The sequence below is a fragment of the Salarias fasciatus genome, chromosome 20 (assembly GCF_902148845.1).
Source record: "Salarias fasciatus chromosome 20, fSalaFa1.1, whole genome shotgun sequence".
NCBI classification, from domain to species: Eukaryota; Metazoa; Chordata; class Actinopteri; order Blenniiformes; family Blenniidae; genus Salarias; species Salarias fasciatus.
This window is the reverse complement of record NC_043764.1, coordinates 9,095,492-9,107,842: the sequence shown is the minus strand read 5'-3', so window position 1 is coordinate 9,107,842 and position 12,351 is coordinate 9,095,492. Positions and strand designations below refer to the sequence as shown.

Below are 12,351 nucleotides of genomic sequence, written 5' to 3'. Positions count from 1 at the left end.
GCAGCCATCCCTCTTTTTATCAAGATTGAAAACAGAGCTTTGGCTCAAAGGAACTTCTGAGCAGTGACACTAACTTTCCTCCTCTCGCTGATTCTGTAGTTTCCTCAATATTCACATTTCTCATAAAAAGACGAAAACCAATACAGTGTCTGTCCACATCCCTGTGCTTTCAGAACTCAGTTTCCTCTCTGTGTTACTCAGCCCCAATCCCGCCGGGCCTCCCTTGAACACTCTAAAAATATTCTGCACAAACCCTTTCTGATTCCTCTAAAAAGGCTCTGTGGTTCCCTGAAACATTTGGGAACAGTTGTTTTCGGTGTAAATGCCACTTCTCGAGCGGCGTGTTTGCCGGAGACTATTTTAAGCAGGGGATTAATACACATTTCATGCTCCAGTGAACATTTATGGCGGCAGGATGATGTGTTTGGGACTGACTCAAAATAAACTGCCGTGGCTGTTTGTGTTAATGAATCGACGCGTCACTCAGCGCAACAGCCCCGATCAACACCTTCTTTGTGTCAACAATCGAGGTGGATCACACAGACAGAAGAGAGATTAATTCAGCGCTGAGGTTAGTCTCATGCAAAAAACACTGATTGTTACCAGCATCATCATTATGATGAGAGAATTGTCTAGAAAGGAGAGAAAATCTGTGATTTTTGTGTTGTTTCACTGGGAATGACGTCTTCTTGAGTCACGTCACTGCTGAGCAGATGACCTTGTTTATTGGTCTCTGCACCATTGCTTTCCCGGCTGCTGTGGCGTCTGGTGACCGAAACAGTGTGTGTGGTTGTGAACGTGAGTGTGTGTGTTTTCGTGGTTTAGTGCCAGGAGCTCGGGGTCTGGGGCTGGGGGCAACAGCTTTGGTGCTTCGCGGGAACATCCTGGCCCGGTCGTTGGCTGCACACACCCCTCCCTGACCCCTGCCACCGCCCCGATCCTCTCACCCCCCCCCTCGTCCCTGTAGAGACCAGCTTTGGCTGGTTGGGTTTTGAAGGAAGAGGAAGAGGAAGGTGACAGTTTGGCAAGAAAAGGGACCAGATTTAGATGTACAGTAAAAAAAAAAAAAAGAGGCCTGGCAAAAGTGCAGCACGGATGTCTGAGCAGCTGCTCTGCGCCTGTGGTGATGCATTGAAGGAATTTAAGTATAGTTTTGCATGTGATCAACATATCAGCACATATACTATGAAAATGTGGATTAACATTGGGAAGTTTTTTTATGCACTGCCATATTGTGTCAACAAGACCACATAATTATTACGTAATAGAGTTACAACATGAAGAATCCATATATTTGATGCCAGAATTAATCTATTATTCATAAATGTAACTAATGCAACTCAACCTAATTTCTACACTTTAAAAATAAACACAAATGAACAAATTTTAAAATTAATTCTAAAATGCAAGGGTAGCCAGTGGAGAAAAGCCTAATTCAAAAATGTATCACACTTGAAATCATCATTAATTTTCAGGAACTTTTACTTTCTAAAGCACAAAATGTATCAAAACCAGGCTCAGAGGTGGAGGCTTTCTGCTGTTCTGACAGGACAGACAGAGAGTTTACGACGAGGGATTCAAACCCTGCTTCAGCTAAACGTTGGGACTCTCTATGATCTTCAATACATTAATATTTTGTCTTTTGAAGGTGACAGGTTTGTGCTTTCACTGAGCAGGCGTTGTTTCAAAGAAAAAGTTACTGTCAAGAAAGCCTTGTCGATCCAGACTGATGTAGGTACTTTTCATTTTCGCGAGCGGATTTCCGCAATGTGATAGAAAATGAGCTAAAAATGAGCTCAGCTCAACCTTCACATCAAGTTCAGCTTACAAACAGCTGCTTATCAATTACAGGATCTCACAGTTACTCTTTGTGCTAAAAAAAAAAATGTTGCTTAGAATTTTGTTGTGTGCCATTTTCCTCAAAGTGCCAGTGTGACAAAGAGTAGCCGGAACTGTCAGCTGAGTTGGTTAATCTTGAGAGCTTCACTGTCAGTGCATAAAAGCTGACAGCTTTGCTTTACTTAGATTTCAAAATACATTTAGTCCATATTTTCATGGATTGATGTGCTGGAGAGGTCGCTTTAATCACTACTTTGGCTAAATACATTTCTATCCCCTCCTGCGGTCATAATAATAAGGCAGGATAGGAGAAGTGAAGCCCTGGAGGGGAATCCCTCTCTTCCCCAGTAAGTTTTGCCCCGGTGTCAACAACTGACGTCACAAGTTGCACACAACTGAAAAGAAAGAGATAAAGTTGGGTTAAAAAAAAAAAAAGAAGCCTGGAACATAGAAGCAGCCGTAGCGTAGCAACTGTTGCTGGTTTAGAAGTTGTGGTTGTAGTGAAACACTGTGTACTGAACTGGCACACCTACAGTCCAAACCTGTCACCTCACATGCACTTAGAGCACGGTGAACATGCACGGAAATCGCAAAAGGAGACAGTTACTTCAACGTATAAACTGTACTGGATGCAGGGATTGCAATTTTACATGTGGAGCAAAGCATTAGGGTGATTTAGTACGGCTGACACATGATGAAAAACAGGACTTTTTTTCTGAAATCAAAATAAAAAGCAGTGATATTTTACATGAAATATCAAAATATCTCATTTTTATAATCGGGTATGTTGCTTCGGTTTTAATTTTGAATGAGCTAATCAATCTTTTTTTCCAAGTGGGGTGCTGAAGCACATCCTCGCTGACTATGTGACAGATCGCTATCACAAGGCAAACGCAGAAAGACAGACTGTCACACACACTCACACACACACCTACAGGCACACACTGTCACCAGTTAACCAAATAACCTCAAATATCTGTTTTTGGAGTGTGGGAAGACACCAGAGAACTCATGAAATGCAGGAATGCATAGGGAGAACAAAACATCACACAGAAAGACCTTCAAGTCGAACACTAACTCAAACTAAAACTATTAACCACTGCACTACTGTGTGGCCAGGTATAGCTCCATGAGAACCACAAATAATCATTTACATTTGAAATTAAAAAAAAAATAGGTACGATTTAGTCATTTTCATTGCTGATAGCTACATTGAAGACAGAAGCATAACTATCTTTTTGCTCTATAAATTATATGTGAAGTTATGTAACATGTTTAACTGGCAATAAATCTCTTAAACAGTGTTGTAAAAAAAAAATACAGTCAGGCCTCCAACATATTGTCAGGTCCATGATATAAGAACAGGACACGTCTGATCCCTGTGTGCATGTTTTGAGCAACTTCAGACGTTTCCAGTAAAACAATCTGGGATAACCTTTATGCTTGCCTTATTGGAGTAACTCGGCCTTGAGGGTGGGAGATAATTTTAGCTTGTTAGAAGCAAAATAGGTTACAACCTTCAGTGGCTCTGCTTCGGTTTGGGACAAAGTAGGGCACACTCGCTGCAGCGTTTCCACGGGGCACCACGGGGAGGCTTACAGTAACTTAGTGATGACGACGTGCGCCACGAACCAAACACGAACCTGGCCTGCGACCTGAACTGTCATCGGGACCTCCAGGACTCCTGTATCGCTGTCGAAAAACTCCCCGGCATCTTGGGCGAGCGAACGTCTGGGAGGGAAGGAAATTACAAATGTGAAAACAGCACACACTTTTATGCAAAGCAGCACTTGCTTTAAAAAAAAAAAAAAAAAGCTTAATTTTCATGTTCAACAGCAGAAGGGAGCAAAACACTAATTTAGGGCTGAAAAACAAATGCACGACTACTAAAACATTCGTGTCGGTGCATTATTATGAGCTGATGTCGGATCGCAAATCAAAAGCCATGAGCCACTGTCGAGCTTTACAAAGAAAGATAAAGATTTAGACCCTGAAGACCCATTACTTTGCTTTAACCCACGACTGTAGGATCGGCTCGCCAGGGAAGGCAGGGGAGCGATGTGGAACGCGCCTCCACACTACTGTAGGTTGTAGCCATGGTGATGGGAGACGTAAGTATGATTCAAAGAGGACCAGTAGTCATGCACAGGCTTATGTAAAAACTCCTGTGCCTCAACATTCCCCTGTATCAAGAGCTGCTCTCGTGATCACATGCACACACTCCCCATACATGTATGCATGCATAATTCATCTCCATGTAAACAATGGTCAAATGTCAAATGCAGTTTGTGGCTCGGATCCGCCCACCACCTCACGTTTTCGCTCTCCTTCTTCCAGCATCTCTCTCTTTTCTTCCCTCCTATTAACTGGCTTCTCTGTCTTTCCCTCTTTAGGCTCACTCTTAATGCTGGTTGAAGGCTTGAGAGCTAATGCTGTAAATGTCAGTGGTTTTAAGGCTCTCCAGATGTCACAGTTTTTTTTTTTTTCTTTCTGTTTCTTCCTTCCTTTTTAAAGCTTCTACTACCGGTTCTCGCCTTCACCAAATCTGCCAGCTTCAGGTTTGGGGACAGGTTTGCTGTTTCCCAGACCTTGTGGAGCCTTTTGTACACGCGCTCTAATAATCGGACAACTTTCATGACTCGAAGTCAGAAAGGTCTGTCCCTCAGCCGTCAAAATTAAAATTACCCATTTCCAAACTCTTTTTTTTTGTGTCTCTCACTCATCTCCATAGCTTGACCAATGAGCACAGAGGGTGTATTTAAGGAAGCTCTCTTGTTCTGCCTGCTAATAGAATCGCTGCTGGAGAGTCACTCTTGAATTAGCTTGGCAGCGCTGAGTGGAAAAGCCTGGTGGGGCGTCGCCGGGCCCATATGCTCAGGAGAATTTTGTGGATGGATGAGGTTTCAGATTTGCCGAACGTCCCGAGCAGATTTACTTGTGTACTTCTACTCGCTGGCCGCCAGATTATCCACAGCCAAAAAGTAATCGTCCCGCATCGGCTTTAGCTGTCGTTCTGAGATTACTCGAGGACACTTAAAAAAAAAAAAAAAGTTGTTCGCACTTTGTGGAGCTGTCAGGTATGTTTTCAACCAAAATCAAATAATGAGTCAAGAGATGGTGAAAGACAAGGTGAAAGCAAAGTTTAAGACGAAATGTTTATTAAAATCATTTTTTGCCAAAAACAAGACTGAAAATACACATAACACTCTTTAGTGTTGAAGCTTGTGTGGATTTCTCCTCACCATTAAAAAAAGTGATTATAAAAAGGATTACAAAAAGGATTAAGAGGCTTAAGGATTTTTTAGTTTGGTAAAATGAATAGGTACAAATTGCAGTAAATGACCGTAAAGAAGAAATCTTGAAAAACATGTTAGCCAAGCAGGTTCTTGTGCCGGGTTGTGCTTTCTCTCTCCCATCATTAAAGTTGCTGTTGTTGACGTGAGCTGTGTACCAGCGGTGAAAGTACTGGCGGAGCACTGCAGTGTAATCTGTGGTAAATCATCCTTGTAATCTCCCTTTTATCAGCCGGAACTGCCGGGGTTGGACACATCGCCTGCTCTTCAGAGATTACACCTAAAACCGCTCATTCAAACAATCTCATTCTAATGATCCCCACATCGTGTCTACACAGCAAAAAAAAAGGAATCAAAAACAAATTCTTTGCACGGAGATTGTTTTATGTGACCGTAGAAAAACAAAACGATGGATTTTAAAACGAAAATGTGCTTTCTGATTGCTCGAGAGGAACTTTTTCAAGCTAAAAATCAAGAGCTGAGTGCGCCATGTCACACAGCTTTAAGATTTACTCTGATTATCTTCCTGAATTCTAGCGAGCTGAATGCCTCTTGGCCAAATGGGATCACAAATGTGTGAACCGCTGGCCGCGACAGTGCAGGGAGGGGATTACGCATCGTGTGGAGCAACGCTGTGCATCTGCGAGGGGAAAGTGTGGGCTGCACGGTGACAAACAAAAGGTGGAGGAAGACAGGCGGCGAGGAATGAGGCGAGAGAAAGACGCTGAACGACGTGGGCAGGCTGAGCTCAATCCTTCAGAGGAGGAAGCAAGAAATGCGCGCAACCCTCTCCCAAAAGCCTGGGGAGGGAAAGGCAAGAAGCAAACACCTGTGTAAAGAATGAAAGCTATGAGTCACGTCGGCATCCAGATTTAACAGTGTGTGAGTGTATGCGTGGATGAGACAGTGAGTGAAAGCAGTGCGGTTAATGAGGATTTGGAAATCCAATCATCGGCTCTGGCCGGGGAGACTGGCGGCGTCATTTCAAATGACACACTGCCACAGCGCAAAACAAAAGCAAACCCACCAAAAAGCAACAGATTGGAAAGCAAAATCCAACCATGACAGAGTTGACACAAAGCTCGCTGGTGTGCTGGAGAAATACTTATTTTCCACTCACAGTCCGAAGAGTGTGAATTCCCGGTGTGGGTGGACGACACTGTTTGGGCTCTTGGAGCATCTTAAAGGATCAGGCTGCTTTTGATCATTTACTTCCATTAGTTTAGATAAAAACGATAAACACGGTATGTTATGGAAAACTGTCTTGTGCCAGTAGGTGGAATTCACATGAGGTTTACCCTGGAAGCTTTGTCTCAGCTGTGGGAAGGATGCAAACCTTGGGACACATCATCAATAATATACCTTTGACTCAGGGTTTTTTCAGCCTTTCAGCTTTAGACTCCCTCGTCAAATGTGGCCAGACGCAGAGGGATCAGGCCTGAACTTGTTTTTCATGCCCATTTATGAGAATCGGTTGTTTCAGATCCACGGGACTATATAGCCCCTTCCCTGAGTCATGACTAAAGACGGCCTCATACGGAAATATACATACCTTTATCATTTTATCTACCATTAAATTGAATTTTTGAAGATCACTATAAAAGTAAAACTGTAATAAAAATATTTTTGGCTCAGTGGTAATGTTTCTAAGAAAGTCCAACAACAACCAAAGCCTGCTACTTAGCATGAGACCTGAGCGCACAACACACACAACTGTTGATGTGCGCTCCTGGCACGCCGCTGAGGTGATGTCTCTGAATATTCACTTGCATATTTTAAGTGTTGTCAGTCTCTCCCACAGCAAGTTTGGCAAAACACAGATGACAGACTGTGTGCTGAGCTCGTGTCAGGACTTCTGTCCTCCAGAAAGCTTCCACCTGGCAGGCAGCGGTGGGAAGTTGAACCGGGGTGCAGAAAAGACAGACTGAGTTTGTAAAACAAAATCCCTGAACAAAGAAGGCTTTCCAGTTACACCGCTGCTTGTGCATGGTAATAACTCCATGTTTTTTTGTATTCTGCCAATGTAAATTGTGATAGTTAGTTATTCGTCCATGTTTGATATTTGATGTGTTCTCTATTCCACCCAAAAAGAAAAGGTCTGCTCCTCTGACTCTCTACTTGAGTGTGAACATGAGCTGTGTTGTGCTCTGAGTCACTCTATGAACATGGTAGCAGAACCAAATGGCTTCGCTGAGAAGGACCCACTCACCATGAAGACGTAAAAGACTTTCTGTTGTTTTTTTTTTTTCCAGCAAACTAATATAAAATGATTCTTCATTCAGATGACGACCCGTTTACTCCTATCCTGTCACTGCAGACAGAAAGTGCATACAAACCTCTTAAAGCCATATTCAATCAAAGCTACGAAGCTTTGACTCACTAAAGTTGAATGGTTCCAGAAAGACTATCGACTGTGAAAGCTCTATGTTAAAGGATTATTTAAACATTTAAGTTAACTAAACTGCCATTAACTAAGCCTTCATGACATGATTAAAGTCTATAGGAGGGTTTTTTTTTTTACATTACTCATTAGTTTAGCCAAACAAAGCTTTCATCAACGCAACATTAAGACCCCAGACTAATGAGGGATGGAACAACAATTCAGTTATTGTCAGGTTTATTTTTAGCTGTAGCCTCATGCATCAGCAGCTAACTTATATGAGAAATAAGAAGTAAAAACGGATGGCAAAAGCTACAAAATATGATCTGAGCCATACAAACCTGTAATTATTTAAAAACAACAAAGTCAGAGCACAGCCAGCTGAGTCTAGTGTCTTAGGTTATGTAAGCCGAATCAGGGCCGTCATATAAGCAGCGATGGATGGGAGATGCATGGAGGGATGAGAGCAGTTTGATCATAACAGAGAGAGGCAGAATGAACGGCGAGTTCGAGGGGAAGTGGAGAAGCACAGAGACAGAAGACTGCAGAAAGAAAAAAAAAAAGAAAAACCCAACGAGTAAGAAGCATAGTTAAGCACAGAGGTGAGAGGCCAATAAAAAGAGAAGTGTGTGAGAGAGAGTGGGAGAAGACAGCACAGAAAGTGAAAAAGAGAGGCACGGAGAGAAAGTGTGATGCAGTAGGGAGGGGGTAGGAGCGGTAGTTGTGTTGGTGCTGGTGAACGATGCACCATCTAAGCAGCAGCACAAGCAAAGCTCTGCTCTAATCCTCGCATTAAAACCTCTGCTGATTCACTAAGGCAGATTACTGACATTTTCCCACTTTCCTCTTCTGTCCTCCTACTGTATCGTGACCAGTGCGTGCCCCTAACTTTTGTCATCTGCCGTTATTATTTTATTTTTCCATACCAATAGCCTTGCGGCTATCAATACACCGAGCTGTTGAACCGTGAAATGGAAAAAAAAAAAAAAAAAAAAAAAAAAAAAAAAAAAAGGAGAGGGTGGGCAGAAGAATACTGGCGCCCACGCTGCGTTTTTACATACTGCACGCCTCTCATACTTGCCCTGGGGGTCCCCTGTCCGCTCTCCTGGCGTTCAAACTGCAGTTCAACTCCTGCCTCTCCATCTAAATATAGAACTGGAATTGTTGTGGAAAGAATTATCATGTCCTTCAAAGTCATTAGGAACCATTATCAGAAGCCTTTGCTCGGGGCGCATGCAGGTGTGTGGAAGCGACTGCTTTTGGCCCGCTGGCTGCTGACTGGCTACCGTTTGCTGCCAGTCGCTGCTTTATGAGACTTCTCAGCTCATTAAAAAAAGGGATGCAAACATATAAACGCAGTATTATAATATTTGCCGCAGACGTACTGCATGTACCTCCTGCAGCTAAATCGATAGTCAGTCACCTCTGACATCAGAAGGCAGTTTCTGTCCATTTATATGCCCGCAACAGAATTACTGGTAAGGAATTTAGAACATCTTCAAGTATAAATAAAAACTCATATCTGAATATTCAATAAAATGCCCAAACCCACAGAATTTACTTTGGAACAGAAAACATACCCTAAATGCAACACTGGCGCTTTTTAAAAATATTTTCTGACCAAAGCTTTGACTGTAATGATGGTTGTCTTTTATATTCAGCTGACGAGAAACGTATTGTTGCATTTGCGTGCTGCCATATGAGATACAGTATGTTGGTGCCTTTAAGCAGTGGTATCCTCATGGACCCTCATGTAAAAAGTACTACTTGTTTCAGTTTTTGGTGCAGAGTACAGGCTGAAAGCAGCTCTCCAGATTATCCCAGCTTAGTGTGGAGCTTTTTCAGACGTCCAGCCTGGTGTTTAACTTTTCTCATTGCGTTTCTCCAAAGAGTTCTCAGACCAACCAATCTCTCCTGCTGGTGCCAGGCCAACCTTCTGGAATTCTCCCGATGGTACTTGTTTGGGAGACCCCGATGGGAGGTGACGAAGGGAATTCCTATTCGTTGTCCATTTGGTATTTAATGACATTTATTCATTGTAAAAATGAAGAAGACAAGCAGTTCTGAACTGCTGAACGTTTGGGAATAAATCTTTAGGATAACATCTTTTTTTAACCTCATTTTTGACTAATCTGAAAAATTAAACAGTCAGTTAGACTAAACGAACTTGAGGCTCTCTTACAACTCGCTCCAGTGCAGTGAGTAGGACAATGCTTGTGCTGTGCTGAAGAGGTGGAAAAACAGCGAGTGGGTTTCAATACGCAACATGAGTCTCCTTTCGAGTGAAACCGCTGCACTTTCGGTGAAGGCTGACAGCATCATAACAACCTCACTCCAAAATAAGATTATCACGGCTCCACTGATTCCATTATCGCCGCATCCTCCGTGCGTCCCTACTTACCTTGGCGTGAACTTCAGCTGGGCGTTAAAGCCTGACTGAGCCTGAACGAAGCCCGTCTTCGGGAGGATCTCCATGTGTTTCCTCATTTCCGGACACACCTCAAAGGTCAGTTTCAAGGCTGTGCTGGCCCTGTTATGAGAGAGAGATTGTTTCATTAGTTTTGATCCAACAGCTCTTGCACTTTGGTGACATTACAGGGATAACCCAGAGTAACAAACAGGCTGCCAGTGCCTGCCAGCAAAGATGCAGATGGCGGTGCTACATGACCTATGGAGGCTCTCTGCTGTGAAAGTTGGATGCAGTATTTGCACATCCACTAGACTGATCCTCCACGCCTACTCGTCTACATGAAGGGCACACGACTGACTGCATTGCAATGATGTTTGACGTAAATCACACCCCAGCCGCTCGAGGCAGATGGCCGCCCATCCCAAACATGGCTCTGTCTGAGGCTTCTTTCTGGTAAAAGGGAGTTTTTCTTCTTCAGAGTTGCCAAATGCTCAATCAAGGGGAAGTGTTGGGCTTCTCCAGCAGCGGGAAGTAACCAAGAACAACAAATCTGTTTATGTATTCAACTCGAGGTGACCAGCATTCCAGTTTGTATTTTGTGTACACTTTTGGATTAACATAAAATTACATAATTCCATTTGACAACAAATATATTGCAACTGTCAGACTGTTTTAAGCACAGCTGGACTGTTTTTAAATGTTTATTCAAGGAATTAAATCTGTAATTTTGTCCCTTTACATGAGTAAAGCATGTGTATAGAACTGCAACTAAACTGAGGTTAAAATCTGTTTATTTAAAAATAGTTTTTACTATTCACGGTAAGGATTTATCTGACTTTGTTATCCAAACAGGTAATTTTCGATTGTGTACCTTATGTAATCCTCAGGCCCATTTGACACAAAGTCCTTCGATATTAGCTCTGTCAAGTAGAACAAACAAAAACACTATTCACCCAGCGTGTATCGCAGGACAAACCTATTACCCCTTATCACTTGGCAAGGACGGATGAAAGACTCCACTCCATTTGAGTGACACAGTGCAATATCCAAAGTCCAGAACATTTAAGTGACCCAATTTTCTAGAGGATCCAACAGATGGTTGTGCCCGTGTCTACAAGCCTCCGTTATTGCCGAGGCCTGTGATATAAATGGATCCCCACCTTGGGAATTCTCCAACACATCCAACCGCGGCCCACACCTTTTAGAAACGATGACAGCACAAACAAGCTGGGAAACAAAAAAACAAGAAAACCTTGTTTGCTGGAGGTGATACGTGTAAGCGGTGATAGCGTTTCATTGCGTCTTCTTTCATCTTCAAAGCCACCGAGGTGGCCAGGAGAGCGCTGCGGCCAGACCGACAGACGGACCCTTCATTTTTCCATTCCCCTCTCAAATGGAACGACCCACTTTGAGCAGCAAGGTCAACCAGATGGCTGATTCCCCGAGGCAAGGACTCACCGGGACACTTGGGGGATATTAAGTCGCTATCTTTATTCCAGTTAAATGATAACCTTCAAATCACTCTCCGGGGAATATTCATGGACGTATAATCTTTTAGGGCAATTAGGCATTTTAATTAATGTGCATTTAGCTGTTCTTATCTGCTTTTACTGCTGGGCTGTGACCAGTTTAAACGATAAATGATTTAAAGGTGAGTTTATAGTAATGCAAACTTTGTGTCATCGAGATAAAGGGCAGCATGATGTTGATCACATTACCCCTTAAAATCTGCTACTTTGGTAGCGATCCACGTGACATAACACATGGTTTCTGTAAAACCAGTGCCATAATCTGTAACAGGAGTAAAAGAAGAGCTTCTCAGGCAGATCACATTGTGTAATATCACTGTATCGGTCAAAAGTTTCATTATTGACTTCTTGCCAGAGGCTGTTGTTGAGGGTTTAAGGGCAATACATGGATTTATCAATGCCAGCGCATGTACAAGAAATTGCGTTTTTTACATTTGCAGTAACAGTTTCAAGAAGCATTTTTCTAGTTTCAAGATGACTGTACTGTTAGGGAAAGAAAAGCTCCAATATAAAATGTTTTTATCTTAATTTTATGAGGCATATCTTGTCTCGTGGCAACAGCAGCCTAATCATTACACCATCAAATATTATTATCTTGAGGATGAAATAGAGTTTGAGCCAGGCCTTATCCTTTAATACATCGGTGGACAACAACAACAATGTTCTTGTGGCTGAATTGGAGCAAAACCCTGCAGGCGGGTCACTAAATCTTATACAAAGTGCTCCCAGAAGAGGGGCTGTTGTAGCATCAGATTATCCCCTTCCGTTATGAAATGGTTGTGTTTACATCATTTTCACCGTGCAGTCCAGCAAAACACATCGGAAATTGTGTTCGCAACAATTGTTTCCAAGAATTGACTAGGAATTTCATCAGAGTTTATAAAGCCTTTTAACATTCAA

At 42.7% G+C, this 12,351-nt stretch overlaps 1 protein-coding gene across 1 annotated transcript in view; it reads right to left on the bottom strand.

The window, feature by feature from the left end:
- cfap74 (cilia and flagella associated protein 74) overlaps positions 1-12,351 on the bottom strand; it is a 59,813-nt gene that overhangs the window by 13,630 nt on the left and 33,832 nt on the right. The window contains exons 21-22 of the mRNA XM_030119489.1: positions 9,914-10,042; positions 3,483-3,570 (exon numbers count right to left, since the gene is read on the bottom strand). Coding sequence (XP_029975349.1) covers positions 3,483-3,570; positions 9,914-10,042 — 217 coding nt within the window. The remainder of the gene's footprint in view (positions 1-3,482; positions 3,571-9,913; positions 10,043-12,351) is intronic.